At 41.5% G+C, this 23,079-nt stretch overlaps 2 protein-coding genes across 3 annotated transcripts in view; one reads left to right on the forward strand and one right to left on the reverse strand.

Annotated features, from left to right (window-relative positions):
- The window catches only part of LOC306943933 (elongation factor Ts, mitochondrial-like), a gene marked incomplete at both ends in the record, with an annotated part of 292,477 nt that overhangs the window by 27,335 nt on the left and 242,063 nt on the right, over window positions 1-23,079 (reverse strand). The gene's annotated exons all lie outside the window — the stretch shown is intronic.
- On the forward strand, window positions 1,386-6,128 carry LOC306938621 (uncharacterized protein). Of its 2 annotated transcripts, none has more exons than XM_079522885.1 (6): window positions 1,386-1,719; window positions 2,670-2,962; window positions 3,058-3,235; window positions 3,541-3,617; window positions 4,593-4,717; window positions 5,103-6,128. In XM_079522885.1, exons 3-6 carry the CDS (start codon window positions 3,188-3,190, stop codon window positions 5,834-5,836), a joined length of 984 nt encoding a protein of 327 aa, XP_079379011.1. In that variant the 5' UTR covers window positions 1,386-1,719; window positions 2,670-2,962; window positions 3,058-3,187; the 3' UTR covers window positions 5,837-6,128. The 2 variants fall into 2 exon arrangements, with proteins under 2 accessions (XP_079379011.1, XP_079379010.1); XM_079522884.1 differs by having other exon boundaries at window positions 2,673-2,962.

Here is a 23,079-nt window from a genome sequence, read left to right on the forward strand (position 1 = left end):
GAAAAACGTGAATATTTCCGAAATGAAGGGTGTAGCAACTCGTCTCTTTGGATAAAACTTTTCCTATGACCCTAAGGTACTTCCATACCAAAGGGGACCTCTGTAGCATGACTTGAAGTTAAAAGTGTCTTAACTCCTCCACTACAAGCCTTGCTATAGCGTATTCGGATCGTGTTGGATTTATACCAAGGAGAAGGAGAACTTTCTCTCCATTTTGGATTATTTCCCTGGAGTGCGGATTCGATTAAGGACGGACTTTGCCGAACAGTGTACAGGGTGGTAAGAGGGACTTACCACTACACAACATTGACTGGGTGCCATTTTGATTTATTTTTTGGACATTTAGTTTAGTTTTGGACAGTGCCAGGACCCTTGGACTTTGCACCCATACATTTTGAGGCAGTTTTGTTTTATTTTCATTTGATTAAGTGAACATTTTGTTATTGAAAACATGATTTTGTTTTGATTTAATAAATTACCGTTAAACTTATTTACTGATTTATTTAATTATTCTTATTATGAACTGACCCACCACCTCCCTCATTTTTGCTATATTTGGTTCATTAATTGTTATTGTTGCAACCGTTATACGTTTAACCGCTTACTTGTTTTTTTATTTTTTTTATAAAACTATTCTCTACCTCCTATTTTAAAACCATTTTGCCGTGTTGTTTTTCATGTTTTTTCCATACTGTAGAGGAGGTGGATGATGAAGCTGCACAGGGGCAGCCACAGCAGGTGGATGCTGCTCCCCTACCAGGTCAGCCTTTTCATAGCCCTATTTGATTACAGATTTTGTGTTGTAAGTTGTAACATAATCCTGTATTCCTTTGTTCAATTTCACCGACTTGGTTAAATATAGATTTTTATTTATTTATGACTCGTTTTATTAGATTTTTCAATTTTTAATTGAAGGGACAGCCCCTTGAGATGCAGCATCTAATTTTCAAGAGGGACCCATAAACAAAATACAAAAAATATATACAGTACACAAATACACAAAACATACAGTACACAGATACAAACGAATATACAAATACATACATATACACACAAATTGCTTGCTCACCCTCTTCCACCTACCCCACCACCTACCACATCATTAGCTGTTACACAATGGATAAAGAAGGGCACAGTGCAAATACTTCATGTTATTACTGGAACGTTGCAGAGGGGAGTTATCAAGAAGGGAGATGATTGTGAGTTCATGGGGCATAATCTGGCTTTCAAATCTGTGGTCACAGGCCTTGAGATGTTCCATAAGTCTCTGGATCGGGCAGAGGCAGGAGACAATGTGGGCATTCTGGTCCGAGGTCTGAAGCGAGAGGACGTGAGGAGAGGCATGGTGATGAGCAAACCAGGATCGTCCATGCCACACCAGAAGGTCCAGGCACAGATATATATTCTGAGTAAGGAAGAAGGAGGCAGACACAGGCCATTCGTCAGCAATTTCATGCCCGTTATGTTCTCTCTAACCTGGGACATGACGGCTAGTGTGACCCTGCCAGCCGATAAGCAGATGGTGATGCCTGGGGAGGACACTTCGTTGAATCTGACACTCCGCCACCCGATGATTCTCGAGAGGGGTCAACGGTTTACTCTGCGCGACGGCAACATGACCATTGGCACCGGCTTGGTCACGGACATCCTGACCATAACGGACAAAGACAATATCAACTTTGGGGGCTACAAGGTGGCGGTGGGCCAAGGTGGGCCAAGGTGAGGGAATGTTGGGTGGGGTGGGCTGGGGAGTCTGTATGTGTCCGGTCACTTCATGAAAATACGGCACACATTGTAGATACAAACAAGTGGGGAGCTCAGAGGATTGCATGGCCCCCCCCCCCAAAAAAACAAACAAATCCAGGGCGCCCGCTGGCCTAGCGGTTCAGGCGCATACTGTAGGCTCTGGCCTGGTGGCGCGCCACGTGTTTGAGTCACACTCGTGATATTTGCTGCGTGTTAGATCGCGATTCGTGAAGCGTAAATGGTTTCACGAATGCGCTCATTGTGATTTTATTATTATACCGAAAACAATTTAAAAGAAAAAAATAATAATAATATGGGAGCCTTTTTCTCAAAGCTTGCTTCCAGCCAGCCCCCCGGTAGTCCATCCGAGGGCAGTATTATAGAGGGGTTAAGCAAAATGTTGGAACGCATTATTTTTGTTAAACTAGGCTGTAAATGCAAATGTAATGTAATGTTTTAATTTCGCTTTTTGACATTTATAGAGAACATAAAGTGTATGATATCGTAGCAGAGGCGTACACAGTCCTCATTTTTCAAGTGTTTTCCTTGCGATGAACGAAGACGCAAAGTTTTCAGAGTCACGATTATTAGCATTTTACACCCTGTTAATCGACGTCACTGAACGAGGTGTTAGAATGGACATTATCCTAAGGAATGATGTATTTGAGCTCTATCAGAAACTCCACCACTTTATAGTTGAAAATGGTGGCATTCATGTTTTGAAAAACACCTATTTAAAGTATATTGCGTAGTTGGTTTCATTTTCACCCTCTAGTTCTTTACTTATTTAAAAAAAAAAAAAACATACTGCCTAATTGTTTTCATTGTTTAGCTATTTTCATTGTTTATATGATTTTAAAAACATGTTATCTTGTTTTCATTTTTCAACGTTTAACCGCTTACTTGTTTTTTTATTGCCGCAGCAGTTTTTTTATTTGCCGCAGCAGCTTCAATAATAACATCAACTAGCCATGGTTCGAACGAAGAAGCCGCAGCTAACTGGCGCGCAACATGTAGCTATGGTTCGGATCCAGCTTTGTCATCAGGCGCCTCGCCATCACCAACACCATCCAGCTATGATTCATCTTCTTCAGATAAAAGGTCCCGACTAGTGACACCAACCAAAAAGCCCAGGGCAGTAAAAAAACTTCGCCCAACTCCACCTAGAAAATAAAACTGAAGAATTGACGGATGTACTGTTCCAACTTCATAAAAAGTAAGTATCTTATCAGGCTCCACTGTTGCTTTTTGTCAAGCGAGGTGTGACGGTCGATTCACTTTTAACCCCTCCTTTTTGTGTATTCTCTTAAGGTATGTGCCACAAGTACCGGGAGGGCTTTCTCCAGCGTTCTTCGGGGGTGATCGGCTGTCTGAGGCAAACTCCCGAAATATACAGTGGTCCTTCAATCAGGGAGACAACCCGGAGAAAAGACTGGAGGGCATGCACTTCAAGTTTGAAGACTGGCATGCCATCAGAAATCTTTTTGAAGTGAGTGTCATTAAAGAGAGAATATTATATTTTAACTGTTATGTTAAGTGGAAACCCATTGTATTACAAACAATTTAAATGAATTGTTAAACTACTTTATGCTATGGTGAAATACATAAACATAGCATGATTGATCATTCTAACTGTAATGTCCTCTCTAAAGTAAAGTAGAACCTGCACCGCAACTCTAGTAAATGTCATCTTACTAGGAATAGACATATAGAAATCTAGTACGGTTGGCGTACGCGTGATACCATTGTAACGTCCACTGTGATTTATAACAAACCATTGTCATGTCATTTTAGATCCATCACAAGATTTTCTTCAAGGACGCGTCAGCAAAGGATCGTGGAACTCTTGTTGCCAACATGAACATGTTAAAGTAAGTTTAACTTGAAATAGCTTCAAAACATATCTATAAACTCAAACGTTTTACACTGTCATGTGTTCTGAGCTTGTAGATCTGCTGTTTTCCCCATCAGTATAAGTGACGTCACACATTCTCCAATTGTTTTGTTCAGTGTTTTGTCACCTGCAAACTGAACATGGATAATAATGTCTGGATAATGAATGCATTGTAGTACTGCACACTGGGACGAGAAATGCAGTGCTACCAACATGAAATTGCCCTAGTCTTGCCTGGGGAGGTATGGATAGCAAATATGTGGGCACTGGGCAGTTGTAACTTTGTGCAGAAGACAATGAGAACACAGATTGTTTCATACTGAGGGTTTATGTCCATGCCATACATTCTAAAATACTGTAAATTAGATGAAACCAAACTTGATATGCTTATATACTGGCTTTTCTATAAGCATTTTTCTTTTACCGGCAGATTCACGTCTGGCCATTGTGAGACTAATATGCTTATGCCCATTCAAGAGTGGGCATAACTAGTTATTGTGGGCAAGAAAGCCATTACTCTTGAATGCCCTCTAGTTATAGAAATAACATTGAAATTGATTCAATTAACTATACTTGTTTGTGTTCTTGATAATATTACGGTAATATCATTTTACTGAGAAAACCCGGAACAGTATTAAGTAACTGTCTCTGGAATACACTTACATAGTGGGGTTAGAGTGCAATGCCCTTTATGTAAAGTGCTCCAGTACATGAAGTCTGCACAATGGAAAACAACTGCCTGTGTTATTCATTTCATAAAAATACTGTGTACCTGAGTGAGAGAGATATTGAATTGAGTGAAGGTGACTGAGGAGACTGTGTTTGTCGGTGAGAGACGGTGAGCTGAGTGAAGCTGAATGACGGATGCAAATAACTGTTTTTATGTGTGAGGTGACTGAGGGATACCAAGACATTTAGGATTGAAATTAAAGATTACATTTCTGATTAACAGGTGCAGCAATGCTAAGCAGGGACCAACGAAGGCATACAATGCCTACAAAGACTTTGTTTCCAAAGACACAACGGCACTGTTCCTGGCAGCTGCAATGGAACACCTTGGGTTGACTGATATGGAAGGTACATTACATTTTTCATACAGTGCATTCTCTCAGCACAATAATTGTAATTTTAGTATATTCAGTATTTGATTTTGATATCTATTAGATGTATCCACATTGTAGCAGGAGGGCCAACTGCATCCTCAGGGACTAAGGCAGGAACAAACATACTGAAAGTTTGTTTCTACCCCAGAGCTGTCATATCTCTAAACTCTGACACTTGACACTTTCATTTATACACTATGGATGGACTTGTGTCTTTAATGCACTGAGCTTGTTTGCTAATCAATTATGTTCTCACTGAACAATGACAATACAGATATTCTGATTCTGTATTGTGATGTTTATTTTGTAAATACTTTTTTTGTTTTTGACAAACAACAATTTATTTTATATTTCACCAGAAATCCCAGATGATTTCATTCCGCTGAGGGTTCTTGCTGGAACCATGGAGGATCAAAGAAAGTTTCTTTCTGACATGGTAGCAGATATAGTTGACAGATTTATTAAATTAGACCATGACGCCAGTATTTCTCAAGTTCGCGGACCATCCACGCCACTCCAACGGGACCACAAAACGGAGCACACTGAAGCAAGACTGAGCTTCAGCTTTTTTCTGTTGAACATGTTGGACGCAGTGAAAGAGGGGGATGGTGAGAGGCTGATGAGACTGTACCTACTGGGACTAAAGTTTTACAAAGCATTTGGTCACACACAGTATGCGTGCAGTACGTTTCTCATGACTTTGCAGCTCAAGGCCACACTAGCTCCTTGCTTAGCTCACTCTCTTACGTGGAACCGTTTCTGGAATGGTAGGGGTGGCCAGGGGAATAATATGCCTCTTGATCTGCACCTAGAACACCAGAATAATTTCCTCAAGTCCTTTTTAAAGGGGCTGGGGCCAAATCTGTCAGAGCAGGCTGCAGCTAGGATCAGCCAGTCCATAGGTCCTCTCAGGGTGATGATGGACCAAACGGACAAAGAGCTGAAGCTGACGAAGCCGAGTGGCATTCACAAAGCAAAACAAGACACTGAAGATATTCTGACCCTTGTAAGGTTTTTAGGGAAGCAGCTTTATTCAGACCTCAAGCCGGAAGAGAGTTTGGTGCATTCCCTAAATTCAGTCGAGATTTGTTGAAAACCCTTCACTACGACAACTACTGTAAGTGGATGAGGCACAAGCTTAGAGAGTGGAGGAAAACCCAGATTTAGTTTGTGATACTTCTGGACATCTTAGTACTGCTGCTCCTCCATCTACCTGAGCATTTAAAAAAAAGTTGTATATTGTTCGGCCAGGTCAGTGAGGCCGCCTTTGCACATTGACGGCTGTTGCTTGTTATTGTACACCTCATTTTACATGACGATTTTTGAAAATGCTGTGACATACTAAGCTTTTGTACCTGACAAGATGAATAAAAATTCCTTGAGAACATTGCCTGCATTATTTTCAACAAGCATAATAATGATGCCACATTTACTGTAGTACACCTGTCATTGTTCAACGGATGAAAAAGCTATACTTACTTTACTATATAGATAGCATAACTGTATTTACCTTATTAGTTTGTAGTCAAATATGTCCTAATCATTACATATTGACAGTATTTACTTTAACCCATTAAGACCTGAGGCTGATTATATCAAATCTTGTGACGGATCCCATAAAATCTATTTTGCCACTGACTCCATCTCAAAGGGTAGTTTTCCAGGTAGCAACACATTGAATTAATAAGGTTTGCTTAAAGTAACACCTTCAGGGCGGGAACCCATTTTTGTGTTTTAAGCATTATGTTATACTTTAGCTGTTGAAAAATAGCTCATCTACAAGCTCGCTACGAGCTTGTAGGTCTGCTATTTTTGAGAAAATGTGGCTCAAATCTTTGAATATATATTCTTTTACAGCGAAAGTTTTTAACTCAACTCTTTGCTTCTGAGGGGTTCCTGGAATAACATATTTTCAGATGGGGGTCGGTGGCCAATTACACATTATTTTTGGGGTCCTTGACATGAAATATTGAGCACCACTGATATAGAAACAGGTTTTTCAGAAAACTGTCATGAAGACTTTTTTTAATTTCAACATTGTCGACACAATCATTGATTTCAACCTTTTTCCATAAATGGCTTATCTACAAGCTTGCAGGTCTTAAAGATGATATTCTGAGTTGAACGTGTTCACATCTTGCTCCTTAAAAGTACCGGTATTCTGTACTCTAATCGGCTGATTTTAGAGTATTAGAATGAAGAATCATTGAAAATTGTTTTATAGACAATGGGCTACTTTACCATGGATTGCACATGGCTAGAATAAATTCACAACATAATTGTACATATTTAACCAAAATATTCTAGTTCTTAAATATATATTAATATATATGTTTTAGATTGAAATAAAATCACGACTGAACAATTATATCAGGACAACTCTCTAAAATGTCAGATGAGCTGCAGGAAAAGTAAAAGAACCTCTGTGTTTATATCAGATACATAAGTCCATGCTCCAAAATGCACATTAGATGCCATGTCTGTGTAGTGAAAATATCCAGGAAAACATTGTAAACATTTTGTCACTTTATTTGTGCAAACTATTGGCAATACAGGTGCTATTTTTGGCATATTATCCAATTTTCACATTTCCAGAAGCTGCATTTTTTTTGCTTTGTTCTGCACTTTACAAAAACCAGGGCAACAACAAAACACACATTTTCAGTCAGAGGAATGGATTAGCGACAGTCCTGACATTGCAGACACAATAGACGTTGCAGAATCTGAGCTGCTGGGTGATGTTTGCATTTGGATGATTTGGTCAACATCTGCCTCATCATCAAAGTGACCAGTGTAATACATATCAGGCAAGTCAAAGCGAGAAGAGTCACTGGTCTCCAAGTGACTGGTATCCAAGCCGTCAATGTCCTGAAATACCTCGCCAATAGTTTTTAAAATTTGATTTGCATAGCGCTGAAAGAATACTGGGATATTGCGTTTAATGTATGACATGTCAAATATCTTGGAACTATGTTCTACAACAGCATCAATGAGTTCTGTGCCAAACCCAGTGCAGCCTTTCTTTGAGGTGAACAGATGAGCATTTGCAGGAACCAAACTATCCCTGTATGACTCCAGCTTCTCTCTGATCAACATATTTTGTTCTGGCAGTACCTGCCTAGATCTAGTAGGAACCTCGACTTGCAACAACTCATAAATAGGCGTCGGGAACCCCTTTTGGTGTTTTAAGCATTATGTTATACTTTAGCTATTGAAACAATAGCAGAGCTACAAGCTCATAGCGCAGCACCGCGCTACGAGCTTGTAGGTCTGCTATTTATGAAAAACTCAAATCTTTGCTTCCGGGGGGTCACTGGAACAACATATTTTCAGATGGGGGTCAGCATTCAATTACATATAATTTTTGGGATCCTTCAATTCAATTCAATTCAATTTTATTAAAGTGTCAAATCACAACAAGTTGTCTCAAGACACTTTACAACCAACAAAGATCCACCCAGAGCAAGCAATATTACGACAATGGTAACGAAAAACTCCCCTTTAGGAAGAAACGTCAGGCAGAACCCGACTCTAGGGTGGGCGGCCATCTGCCTCGACCGTGTCGGGGGAGAGGGGGGAGGGTAGAGGGGAATAGGAAGAAAGAATAGAAGAGAGATAGACAGGGTGGGCTCCATGGAGGGGCCTGGTCCACATCTGGTCCAGGTCGTGCACTGTGAGGCCGGGTCCACGGTCACACTTCTGGTGGGCTCCATGAAGTGGCCTGGTCCACGGTCACACTCGGCAGTCAGTTAGGGGTTAATATTAGAGGTCCACGGAACTGCGAAGTGGAGGACAAAAAGAGACTCCGGGGAAGGATTCCCCGGATGTTGGGTTAGTGGCAGGCCTTACTGGAGCCTATACAGTGTATATTACAAGCACTGCTGGGAGACTGCTGGGCTCCATGAAGTGGCCTGGTCCACGGTCACACTCGGCAGTCAGTTGGGGGTTAATATTAGAGGTCCACGGAACTGCAAAGTGGAGGACAAAAAGAGACTCCGGGGAAGGAGTTGGATTAGTGGCAGGCCTTACTGGAGCCTATACGGTGTATATTACAAGCACTGCTGGGAGACAAACCCACACAAACAATGTACAATTATGGTATTTAGCAGACACACAGCACAGGTGCGGGGTTTGGTGGGAGGTTCCCCTTACTCAGTTCTCACCCTTATGACTTTATCGGGTGAGCGAGTACTGGAGACAAGTCTAGCTATAGGCTTTGTCATAGAGAAAGGTTTTCAACCTAGTCTTGAATGTGTAACTGCCCCCTGGGCTTGGTTAATGGACATTAATGATGAGACAGTAGAGTTTCCAAACTGATGATGATGATGCTCTTTATTTTGGTGAAGCACCAAAATGCACCGTAAAAACTGCAGAAATATGACAAAGATATATATAATCAACATTAGTCAAAATACACTAGTCATTAAGCATACAGTTTAGCCAAAAATAAGCTTCAAACTTGACAAACACAATGGTATATATTTCTTAATCATCATAAGCCAACTTGTAGCTATAAAATGACATTAGACACACGTGTTGCAAACATTGTGGTGTGGCATTTAAGTGTGTACATTATAGCAATAAAAACGATCTTTTTAACTACACTTAATATAAACCCACACTCTTTGTACTATGAAATATTCATCTCACAAACCTCATTCCGCCTTCCAAGGGGTGTTAAACATGAAATATAAAAATCTGACAGAGTTCGTTCTGAACTGCATGCGCTGCCGCCATCTTGTCTTTCAATGAACTTTCAACTCTTTAACGTCACCTTCACCTTGTATTGACGCAATGCGCGCCCAGAAAAGACATGGGCCAACTCTGCCACCTAGTGGACAGGTTTAAACCACACATAACCCATAGCTGTGGGTGGTCATTTACACTCCCACCAAATCCTGCTATGATGAAATACAGTTAGAACATATGAATGAATCATACAGGAATTCTAGATCAACAATTGACCACTCTTTTCTTAGACCTGCAAAAAATGTGTAGCACAATACAAATGTCCCTTTCAGTATATCAAAGATATGTAACGAGCGTCTATCACTCTCAAGGAGGTTGAGTGTTGCCATAGTCATAGTCATGTGGATTGTAGCATTTATGTATTGCAACTTCTCTGAATTTCTTAATGCCATCCTTCCACTCCTCCCACCGTGGCTTCAAGTCGTCCGACTGTGGTCCGTCCTGACGAGTTGAAGGTTGTTTTCTCCTGTCGACATTGAAGGTGAAAGTGTCCTCTTCGAAAGACCGCTGAAGGCCAACTGCATGCTCCGTTAGAATTGCACCCTGTTTGAGCTTCCGAGGTTCAGTGGCTGTAGCTCTTTCGGAGGGATCTACGTAGTCCTTCCAGTTGAATTTGTGCAGACGTGGGCTCTCTCTTTTACACAAATCCTGTGCTTCGATGATTAGTCTATTGGCTTCTTCAAATGCTGAGACACTGGTTAACTCTTTCTGTCGAATGTTGTCACTGGGGAATTGTATAAAACGAGCATCATCCCGTGACTTATCCTTGCTTTTGTAGATCATTTCGGTGAAGTCTGACTCCAAGGTATTCTGGACGACAGTCGTTGATGGGGACGGCATTTCCTTTACGGCAACTCGGTGCACAATACTCTGGGTTCCCTGTCGCTCTGGATGACGATTCGATGTGCCTATTATGCTCCAGCCAAGCTCTGTTCGTTGTGCAAAGGGTTCGTCTTTGCTTCCTGTGACGACTTCAATAGGAGCTAGCGCTGCTGGACAGTCACAGCCGATTAACAGTCCCACCCCACAGTCTTGAAGTGCTGGCAACTTGTCTGCTAGGTGTTTGAGGTGAGGCCACTGTAGTGCTGTTTTCCAGGTTGGGATGTAAGACTTGTCCACTGGGATGAAGCTACGAGTGTAGGCTTGTGGTACACCGATGTTGTTTCCAGTTTGGAGTGCTCGAACTTGTAGACTTGTGACACACTTACTTGTTATGACTGTGTCCACAGCTGTCATTGTACTGAGTCTCAGCTTCACTGGTTGACTTTCCACATTCAGCTTGTCCAGCAGACCTTCTAGGATGAATGTTGAATCGCTCTGTGTATCGAGCAGTGCATAAGTGAGAACCTCTCTCTGTGGCTCTTCCGTTGAGGACACGAATACTGGAACAATGTTAGAGGTGGCACTGGCAGGACCAAATCTTGTCGTTGTATGCGATACTACCTTGTGGATTTCTTGTCTTTGATCGTTCGTCGTAGCTGAGTCACTCTTTGTTGCTTCCACTGGCCTTTGTGTTCTCTCTTCGTGAAGACATGTGGGATGACGACGGCTGCAGGTGTTACAGGTGTGTCGCCCTTTACATTCTATACTTTTGTGTCCTGTCCTCAAGCATCCAAAGCAGAGATTGTTTTGATGGATGTATGCCTTTTTATCTCCAATGGTTTTTGATGCAAAAGTGGGGCACCTCACAATGCTGTGTGTTTCTTCTTTGCAGACAGAGCATGGTGGTTTCGCTTTACTGGATGAATATTCTGTCTCCGAGGTGTCATCCTCCTCTTCCATGCTTGTGTAGAAGGCTTTGGCTCTCTTGGGAAACTTCTCTTCTGTAGTTTTGGAGCTAAACAGTAATGGGGAAGCAATGGGGTTGCAGGCTATCCGGGCCTCTTTGTTCAGGAACGCTGTGAAACTTGCTAGACTTGGATAATTTCCAGACAAGTCCAGTTCATCTACTACGATTCTGCTCCACCTTCGTACGATCCACTCAGGGAGTTTATTGAGCAGTTTGTGATTTTCTTCACAGTCGTTTAGTATAGCCAGTCCTCTGACGTGGGGCATTGCCTCTGTGCATCCTTTTAAGAAGTCAACAAACTCTCTAAGTGCAAAAGGATCGTTTGCATTGATCTTAGGCCATCTCATGAGCTTATCTCTAAAGGCCTTCTGTATGATGAAAGGATTCCCATACCTCTCTTGCAGGACTGTCCATGCTCCTCTGTATGCATCCTCTGAGTCCCTGTAGAAGAATCCCTCCACAGCCTTGCGTGCTTCTCCATTAAGGTACATTTTCAGATAGAACATCTTCTCACTTGGTGGGAGGGGCTTTCGATCGATCAGGGCAATGAATGTCATTTTCCAGTCAAGAAACTTCATGGGGTCACCACTGAATGTTGTTGGTTCTGGTGCAGGCAGGCGGTTCATGCTTAATGAGCTTGCGATTGCTTGGGCTAGACTGACAGCCTCTTGGTTGGCTGACACCCCAGGAGATGCTTGGTGAGCAGTGTTTGTTTCTGGGTTATTCTCTTCTTCGTAATCGCTTCCAGAACTGTCGTAGGCCCTCACACGGGCTGCTGCTACCTTGACTCCTGTTTCTGCCTTTAACTGCTGTAGCTTTGTCCTCTCCTTCTCCAGCTTCATTCGAAACTCCGCCTCCTTCTGCTTCATTGCTGCCAACATTCTAGCCTCTTCACTCTCTAGTGTGTGGAGATGTTCTTGTTGAGCATGGATTTCTTTCATGGCCTTTGCTTCTTCCATCTTAGCTGCAAGTTCTGCTTCTGCATCTTCTCTTTTGTTCGAGTTATTTGAGTTATTAGATTTTTCTGAAATGGTTTCAGTCTTTGTGTGACCGAAGACAGACCCATACTCATCCTTATTTAGTCTAATTCTCACTCTGTCCTTTTCCAGTCGGTCATTAAATTCTTCTTTAACGGTCTCTTTTCGTTTGCATACAAGATCATTAATCTCGCTGGTCAGAGTGACACATGCTTCCATCCTCTTGAGAATCTCTTGTGTTGGGGTCTGGTTCTGTATAATTGACTGATAGTCAAGGCAGACATCATCCCGACTTGACTGGATGTCTTGGTTCAATTTATCAAGGTCGTCTACAGTGCAAAAGGCTTTTAATTGAATCCTATTTTCCCGTGCAATCTTCTTCCATGTGTCATAAGCCTTGTTAAATGATTTCTCTTTTTTCTTCGTATCCTTGTCATGCATTTCTCTTCCTTTCTCTGTGAATGTTCTTTGTCTTGTACTTCTGCTCTTGTCCTCCTCTTGTGTCTCTACTGTGTTGCTTACTTGTTCTCCGTTGTCTGACATCTTGTTCACTTGGTGCTCTGAAGAGGACTCACAGGAAGGGAAGGGTCACACAGAATGGATGTCTCTGGTCGTCGTGTCGATGATAACTCGCTGGTCTCATATCCAGCAGTGAGTTTTTACTGTAACTGCCCCCTGGGCTTGGTTAATGGACATTAATGATGAGACAGTAGAGTTTCCAAACTGATGATGATGATGCTCTTTATTTTGGTGAAGCACCAAAATGCACCGTAAAAACTGCAGAAATATGACAAAGATATATATAATCAACATTAGTCAAAATACACTAGTCATTAAGCATACAGTTTAGCCAAAAATAAGCTTCAAACTTGACAAACACAATGGTATATATTTCTTAATCATCATAAGCCAACTTGTAGCTATAAAATGGCATTAGACACACGTGTTGCAAACATTGTGGTGTGGCATTTAAGTGTGTACATTATAGCAATAAAAACGATCTTTTTAACTACACTTAATATAAACCCACACTCTTTGTACTATGAAATATTCATCTCACAAACCTCATTCCGCCTTCCAAGGGGTGTTAAACATGAAATATAAAAACGTTCTGACAGAGTTCGTTCTGAACTGCATGCGCTGCCGCCATCTTGTCTTTCAATGAACTTTCAACTCTTTAACGTCACCTTCACCTTGTATTGACGCAATGCGCGCCCAGAAAAGACATGGGCCAACTCTGCCACCTAGTGGACAGGTTTAAACCACACATAACCCATAGCTGTGGGTGGTCATTTACAGAATGTGCAGAGCGTGTCAGCCCCACGGACCGAAGCCGGGAGAAGGTTCCACAGCTGAGGTGCCTGGGACCTAAACGCCCTGCCTCCTATTGTAACTTTTGATATTTTTGGGACAGTAAGCATATTTGCATACTGTAAACGCACTGTTGTTCTATTTGGTTTGTAGGGATCGATGAGTTATTTGAGATATTGTGGTGCCTGACCATTGAGAGCTTTGTAGGTGAGGAGAAGAATTTTGAACTCTATTCTGTATTTAACCGGGAGCCAGTGTAGAGAGGCCAGTGAAGGAGTGATAATGGTCTCTTCTTCTGGTACCTGTCAGCACATGCGCCGCAGCATTTTGAACTAGCTGTAGGCTTTTCAGAGACTTACTTGGGCAGCCTGACAATAGCGAGTTGCAGTAGTCCAGCCTTGAGGTAACAAATGCGTGGACAAGTTTTTCTGCGTCATTTTTGGACAGGATGTGCCTAACCTTTGCAATATTACGCAGGTGAAAAAAGGCAGTCTTTGAGATTTGTTTGATGTGAGATTTGAAGGACATATCTTGATCAAAGATAACTCCCAGATTCTTTACAGTGGCCTTGGAGGCCAAGGTAATGCCATCTAGGGAAAAGTTCTCGTCGGCTAGTTTGTCTCTTAGGGGCTTAGGGCCAATAATGATAACTTCCGTTTTGTCAGAGTTGAGGAGTAGGTAATTACGGGTCATCCAACTCTTTATGTCTTTATCCTTGACATGAAATATTGAGCATAGGTATTTCAGAAAACTGTCCAGATTTAGAAGACTTTTTTTCTTTGACGATAGGTCTAAATGGGTTAATGTCACACAAACATTCTAGGATTAAATTAGCCATTCTTTAAGCTCAGAGTGCATTGCCATGAGCTGTGAGTGTATTTCTGCTATTTACAGTACATGCAACTCCCAGAATAGGAAAACTAGGGTTCAAGTGGTTAAGGAAATATTAAATGTAGTTAAATGTACTGACCCGGCTTGGTGAGCGATCTCAAATCTTTCAACTTGGAAAAACTCTCTCTGAAGGCTGGTTTCGCTCCTTTTCCCACTCCCCTAGGAAAGATACCAGAACAATAGAATGCTTACATTTAGATGTTTCTTGCAAGAATACAAACAAAAAGCTCAGATGATATGATAGTGTATTAGCTTGTGTTAGGGGCTAAACAGTACCAAAAAAGGTGAATGTATGTATGGCTTATGTGCTTAATTCTCTAAATAAAAACCCCAACAACAATTCACCATGAATGTGTAAATTAGCATATGTGTAAGTAAACAGGACAACACAGGAGTATCTGTAACTTTGTTTTCATACAATATCTCGTAAACAATGTTAACACTGCAGTACAAATGTCGTTGTAGCTTTGTTTATAATGGTATGTATGGCATTATAGCCTTGGACGTTTGGACCAGGCCTATCACTATCCAATAATGTACTTTGATGATAAAAGTCTGCTTATACAGATTTACTAGTCATTTCAAAGAAATGACGAGTGAAAACAATCAAAATTGTGTTTCGATTGTTGTTGGCCAAGGCAACTTGAAACAGTTTACTGTTAATGGTTAGGAATAGCCAGACTGGGACAATGGGGGACGATAGGTCTAATCATTGTAACTGGTTTTGCCAAATGAATGTGCGACCATTTAGAAAACAAAGAAGCCAGACCGAATCAGCCGTTGGCAAATAATACTATAATACTAGTATCACCGGGAATCAAAAGGCATTGCTTTGTTACATCTCAGCTGCTGCTGGCAGGCAGCTGAGATGGAGGAGTCCGTTAGCTTAGACATGCTAACCAAGACATGCTAACTAAGCATCCACTCGAAGCTAATGCTGCTTCTAGTTCAACACAATACACATACCGTAGGCATGAGAACATTTAGCAGCAAACACTTACCATTTGTACATAAGATGAACCTCATCAATGGCAATTCCCATTAAATTGTCCATGAACAGATCCGACTTTAACAGGTCTCGCCACTTCTTATCCAACAACCATTGCTCCGGGCTGCCAAATATAAGTTGTCCGCGTCCACTAAGGATCTCAGTATCGTCGTGGACTCCGAGTTGAAAGGCAGTTAGTCCGAGTTTTGTAGCTTCTCTGACCTGTTCCTTCATTAAAGCTACCAACGGAGATACTACAACTACCACTGGGTTTTCACTCAGTCCCAACTTCTTTCCGACGAGCGGAGCCAGTTGATAAATTAAGCTTTTTCCGAATCCTGTCCCGAGTACGGCAAACACGTCTTGTTTTTCAACAAAAGCCTTAAGGGCAATTGTTTGTTCTTCTTTTAGAGAAGATATATTTTCCAGTCCGTCTACTACAGAGGATATGGCAGTGTCCATGGCGGCATCCATCTTTGTTTTGATTCTCAGTGTCTCAAGCATTGAACGTCACTGTACCAAAGCCCGCCCATATTGCATACCGTGTCCCGATTGGCCCGACCTGTTCTCGGTTGTAGGAAAGAGGCGTGCTACTGAGCCTCGCCAGACCGTAATCCGCTGGTAGGCAAAACTTTTTTTGCCAACGGCTGATTCGGTCTGGTTTATTAACCAGGCTAGCGCGCCGCTGCGCTGGCCATGCATTAAAGTGGCGCTTTTTTGGGGGGGGCTTTATCGGGCTTCGGGCCTAACATGGTAATTTTTAGGGTCGGGCCGAGCTTCGGGCTGACCCTATTCTCAATATTAAATCAAAAAGACAAAAGACTTTGCCTGTTATGTATGTTTATCATACCTTTTAATTTTGCACTAAAAACATGCTCGACAGGGACTGTAACCAAATAATGGCCCCGTGCAGACCGGTGCAAAAATAAATAACGGCCTATACTGCAAATAGCAGTCTAGTTCCTTATAAACGACGGGGTCCAACCGTCCAAATCGATTTAGCATATTAACAGCCCGGGCTACCATTTGGAAAAATACGGTATACAAACATTGGCATCGGTGACTATCGGCTATCGGCTAGATTGTTTTTTTTAACATCGGTATCGGTCAAGAATTTCCACATTGGTGCACCCTTAATAATGTCTAGAGCCAGTTTTTGTTTTAGTTTTAGTTTTGGAATCTAAAAGGTAACTTCAATATCCACTAGAAACACATTTCAAGAAATTTGACTGGGTGCCTGCAGCTCGCCAAGTCTGTGCAGCATTTGAGCAACGGACCACCATTTGATGACATTTAGCCTCTCAGACCCTGTAAGGGTCCATTTGGTTACATGTAAGCCAGGTCTCCCCATTGACTTACAATGGGGTATTTGGTCTAAGTTTACTGCGCATTACGTTGCCACCAACATGCTAATACTAACATGCTAATGCTAACATGCTACCATACTAACATGCTAATGCTAACATGCTAATGCTAACATGCTAAAATGCTAATGCTAACATGCTAATGCTAACATGCTAATATGCTAATGCTAACATGCTAATGCTAACATGTTAACATGCTAATGCTAACATGCTAACATGCTAATGCTAACATGCTAATGCTGACATGCTAATATGCTAATGCTAACATGCTAATGCTAACATGCTAACATGCTAATGCTAACATGCTAATGCTAACATGCTAACATGCTAATGCTAACATGCTAACGCTAACATGCTAACATGCTAATGCTAACATGCTAATGCTAACATGCTAATGCTAGCATGCTAACATGCTAACATGCTAATGCTAACATGCTAATGCTAACATGCTTATGCTAATGCTAACATGCTAATGCTAACATGCTAATATGCTAATGCTAACATGCTAATGCTAACATGCTAATGCTAACATGCTAATGCTAACATGCTAACATGCTAATGCTAACATGCTAATGCTAACATGCTCATGCTAACATGCTAATGCTAACATGCTAACATGCTAATGCTAACATGATAATGCTAACATGCTAACATGCTAATGCTAACATGCTAACATGCTAATGCTAACATGCTAATATGCTAATGCTAACCTGCTAACATGCTAATGCTAATGTTAACATGCTAACATGCTAATGCTAACATGCTAATGCTAACATGCTAATGCTAACATGCTAATATGCTAATGCTAACATGCTAATGCTAACATGCTAATATGCTAACATGCTAACATGCTAACATGCTAATGCTAACATGCTAACATGCTAATGCTAACATGCTAATGCTAACATGCTAATGCTAACATGCTAACATGCTAATGCTAACATGCTAACATGCTAATATGCTAATGCTAACATGTTAACATGCTAATGCTAACATGCTAACATGGTAATATGCTAATGCTAACATGCTAACATGCTAATGCTAACATGCTAAGGGGTCCATTTGGTTTCGCTCAGGGGGGGGGGGGGGGGGGGGGGGGGCCCGGTTCTGGCGAGCCGCCCCACGTCCGAAACGGTTGAGAAATGACAGAGTTACGTGTTTCCCCGAATTTCTCTATTGACTTTCAATGTGTGTGTGTGCGTGCACATGTGTGCATGTGCGTGCATGTGCGTGTGTGCGCGCGTGTGTGAGAGTTGGTCAGGTGACCTTGGATCATTAACAAAGTATCATTTTCACCTGGGCTAGTCTATGCAATGCAAACAGTATTGAAAGATAAAAGCACAGTGACTCTCTATGAGAGAACGTATGTCCGAACAAATTGCTCTATCGCAAAAAGTAAAAGTCGAATGCGATTTTTGTTCTCGCCGTGAGTGACCCGAGGCATTGAGGTACGCCGTGTGCGATCGTGGTATTGGTACGATAAAAAACGTGGTTATAAGAGCGAGTTAAGAATTGTGCTTGTGATGAAAAAATTGCTGAGTCATTCAGGCAGTTAACATGGAGTTTATGACACATTATGATGGTACACCTGTCGCTTTCAGGGCTGTAGTTCACGTACTGTATGTATCTGGGCTTTGGTTGTGACATTGGGTGAAAGAGGACGAGTGTGGCTACAAAATTACCGAAACCCATGCGTGTAAAGTGAATATTTTGGCCGTGAGGACGATTTGTTTGGAGAATTTCGGTATAGTCTTCACATTGGCTTCTCACTCTGATCCGCTCTCTCTCTGGGCGTGCGACACTCTGAGTCGAGAATATTGCTCAGAACACACACACTTTGAACTGCGATAGCGGGCAAACCGTGCAACGTATTCGAATTCCGTCTGAACCGCCACAAAGTGGATGGCCTTTTGGACGTTTAAATCGTGTTTCTACGTACCAGTATGCCAGAGCAATGTGGCTCCAAAGTAACGTGTCGTTTTCTGTTTTTGATTCAAGGTCACCTGACCAACTCTCACACACGCGCGCACACACGCACATGCACGCACATGCACACATGTGCACGCACACACACACATTGAAAGTCAATAGAGAAATTCGGGGAAACACGTAACTCTGTCATTTCTCAACCGTTTCGGACACGGGGCGGCTCGCCAGAACCGGGCCGCCCCCCTGAGCGAAACCAAATGGACCCCTTAGCATGTTAGCATTAGCATGTTAGCATTAGCATGTTAGCATTTTAGCATTAGCATGTTAGCATGTTAGCATGTTAGCATTAGCATGTTAGCATTAGCATGTTAGCATGTTAGCATTAGCATATTAGCATGTTAGCATTAGCATGTTAGCATTAGCATGTTAGCATTAGCATATTAGCATGTTAGCATTAGCATGTTAGCATTAGCATGTTAGCATGTTAGCATTAGCATGTTAGCATTAGCATGTTAGCATTAGCATATTAGCATGTTAGCATTAGCATATTAGCATTAGCATGTTAGCATTAACATGTTAGCATGTTAGCATTAGCATGTTAGCATTAGCATGTTAGTATTAGCATGTTAGCATGTTAGCATTATAATGTTGGTGGCAACGTAATGTGCAATAAACTTAGACAAAATACCCTATTGCAAGTCAACCAAATGGACCCTTACAGGGTCTGAGAGGCTAAATGTCATCAAATGTTGGCCCGTGGCTCAAATGCTGCACAGACTTGGCGAGCTGCAGGCACCCAGTCAAATTTCCTGAAATTTGTTTCTAGTTAAGTATGCGTTTTAGATTTCAACCTGTGTTTCTGCCATTGCATGGCAGGCACCCAGAATTATTAAGTATGCGTTTTAGATTTCAACCTGTGTTTCTGCCATTGCATGAAATATGTGATTTCAGAGGAATAATACTGTAGCTTTTTATGCTTCACATATTTTCCCTTTTTTTTCACTGAAAGCCATGCATGTGAATGGATGAATGCATCATGCATTGATTGATTGATTGATTGATTGATTGATTTGATTGAATAAATACTCAGAAATAACATGCATTTTAAAACTGTTTTTAATATTTAATATAATATTGTCCCTCAAACTTATTTCTAATGGTTTGAGCCTCAATCACCACTCTGATATAACCAGTCCTTGTCATTTATTTCTGGACTTTGAAAGCAGTTTTAGCTGCAATACCACAATGTCCTGAGGTGGTGGGGGTGCTGATATGCAGATTATTTAATATTTGAGTCATTATAATACTGACGCTAGATAAAACCAGGCTTGTTTGTAATTCCATGCCAGCTTGGAAAATCAACATTGGCGGACATTGTAAACAAAGTGGAAATGCAAATTTGGAACTGAAGATTGAAGAAGAGGAGGAATTATACAAAGTAGGGTGACATTGATGACATCACGATGAGGACAAAATCAGTGGAGCTGTTCCTGAGAGCAATTTCCATTAATAAAGCACCCATATGATATGAAAGCTTGACTGTTCAAAATTGGTTATTTTTGGGGATAGAAAACACATATGGGAGCCCCAAAAACACAAAATAAATTGAAAAAGTTGAATTTTATGTTATATGTCCTTTAAACAGCATGAGATACAGTGACAGTCAGACAAAAAATACCCCCCCCCCCCCCCCCCCCCTAAATGTCATCAAATGGTGGTCCGTGGCTCAAATTGGTCTGAGAGGCTAAATGTCATCAAATGGTGGTCCGTGGCTCAAATGGGTCTGAGAGGCTAAATGTCATCAAATGGTGGTCCGTGGCTCAAATGGGTCTGAGAGGCTAAATGTCATCAAATGGTGGTCCGTGGCTCATAAATGCAGAATAAATAAATAGTGGGCCTTGATTGACATGAAATACTAGCCTGGCTCCAGGCCTGAATCGCTACGATTAAAAAATGATGTCCTGGAAAGGAAATTAAATGAAAATTCAGCCTGAGTGTCAGGCTAATGAAATACCGTAGGTTGAATGAAAACCACTGACACCACTGAACCTCCCCCCCCCCCCCCTCGAGCCTGGATGGAGAGTGAAATACATTGTTTTCAACGAGGGCGGCGCAAATATCAGCAATTTTAGGCATGTGTGCAACATGTTAGTATTGCACAGTGACAACTAAAGTCTCTGTAATGTTTATGTTGTAACCTACTATTACTAAAAAAACGATCTAATATAAAGGGATTTAAGATCATTAAAGCTGGGCTATTTACCTGAGTCCAGTGCATTCTGCCCCATGAAGTGAACGGAGTTGTCGTAACTCTGTCTTACTCTATGGCTCTGGGCTGGTCTATAAGCAGCTGTTCTGTGCGTCTTTACGCGCGGTGCCATGCTGGTGTGTGCGTTACCGTCGTGCGTGTGTTTTTGGCGGCCGTGCCAATGAATGTGCACTTTTTGTCTGCGTGGAATGCGGGTTGTGAAATGTGAATGGACTAAAGATGAAGACAGAGTTTAACTATTCGCTTTGGCCTTCTTTGATGATTGACACGTAAAGGCCTTATTTATGCTCGCATGAGGATGTGTGAGGTATGGTGCCTGGTTGGAGGAGCAGGCAGTTTTTGGTGTTATGGTGCCTGGTTGGAGGATCAGACAGTTGTTTTTGGTGGCTGTTTTTTACGCAAATTACACGTTTCTCTGTCTGTGGAGTGTGAAGCTGTAGTCCTAAGTGTAACAATAGTATGTGTTGGCAATGAGTAGATGATTTAACAAGTGATCGAGCGATATGATGTTAAACTTAAATGGAGCTAGGCCACTGACGTGGACTGCTATCATGTATGTTGGTGAAATATAATGCTATATAGAGTCTGGAACTGTACACCTCCCAAAATCCGAGTAAGGAATCTGCCATTTCCGTTCACGGAAATATATATTTAAAATATGTTTAGAGCTTTTTTTATTTCCATTTCTGCTAAGCAGCAAGCTATATGCTTAGATGATTTTGATTTATATTAGGATACATTTGCTCAAAACGGAAGTGGGGAGGAGGCTCCACTTCCGCTTTATATTTTACTCATGAACTTCCGTTGCTCCAGACTGTATGACGGAAGCATTTATATTTTACTCATGATCAGAACATCCGCTGCTCCAGACTGTATGACGGAAGCATTTATATTTTACTCATGAACAGAGCTTCCGTTGCTCCAGACAGACTGTATGACGGTAGCATTTATATTTTACTCATGATCAGAGATTCCGTTGCTCCAGACTGTATGACGGAAGCACTTATATTTTACTCATGATCAGAGCTTCCGTTGCTCCAGACTGTATGATGGAAGCATTTGGAAATTGCGAGAGGCAATAGTCTGGCAACGCGAGACTAGTGAAATATAAATATCTAAAAATGGTTCAGTAATAATTAGTTTAAGATTCAAGATTCAAGATTGCTTTCATTTTTTCCAACTGCAGCAGCAGACAAAAACAAAATTATGTTTCTCCTAGTTAAGACAGCACAGACTCACAAGAATAAATATATCAAATGCAAAACAATACTCTGAATTTAAATAAGTCCTAAAAAACTACAGGAATTCATAAAAAAGCTTAGCCAGATAAATAATATAGAAACATTTAAAAACGTTTCACTTCTCTAACATAGGAATGCCTCCCCGAGTTCATGTCCTTTCTACCAGGGAGACTTGGACTATTATAAACGGAAAACATCTACTAAACAGGGTGCAGAAGAAGTGTGTGTACGTGTGTGTGTGTGTGTGTGTGTGTGTGTGTGTGTGTGTGTGTGTGAGCCGGTGGAAATTTAGATGTGTTGTGGTTTTGGTTTTGCTTGATTGTGTGATTTTGTGTTTGCTGTGTTTTTGTATATTTTGCATGCTTTAGAATAAGATTATTGTCGAGTGGTTTTACTTTATTGTTTTGCTTAATATTTCCTTTTTGTTGAGTTTCATGATTTGGTATAACCATATTTTCTTTCCACTGACTGGCTAAATATCCCACTAAGTAATGAGGACCTGCAGCTGATGATTTGCCCATTGGGTGTGGCCACTAATGAGGGAGGCCTATATAACAGACTTGGAGTGTTTGGAGAGGGAAGCAGGGAAGAGGGCTGCAGAACCAGAAGGAAGGTTGAAGGAGGGTGTGAAGAGGGCAGTGACCATGGCTGGGGGGCCAAGATGCAGCCGGGGGGCCAGTGGTAGCCATGATGTCGAACACGAGAAGGGCTGTAAGTGCCACGCCCCGTGGGGGGTCATGGGTCATTTTGTTTTGGTTAATGGTTTTGTTTTTAGGTTTTAGTTAGTCATTTTAGGATTTTATTAGGGCTTTAGAGTTGGGTACAAAA

The sequence above is a fragment of the Electrona antarctica genome (assembly GCF_951216825.1).
Source record: "Electrona antarctica genome assembly, chromosome: 2".
In the NCBI taxonomy this organism is placed as follows: Eukaryota; Metazoa; Chordata; class Actinopteri; order Myctophiformes; family Myctophidae; genus Electrona; species Electrona antarctica.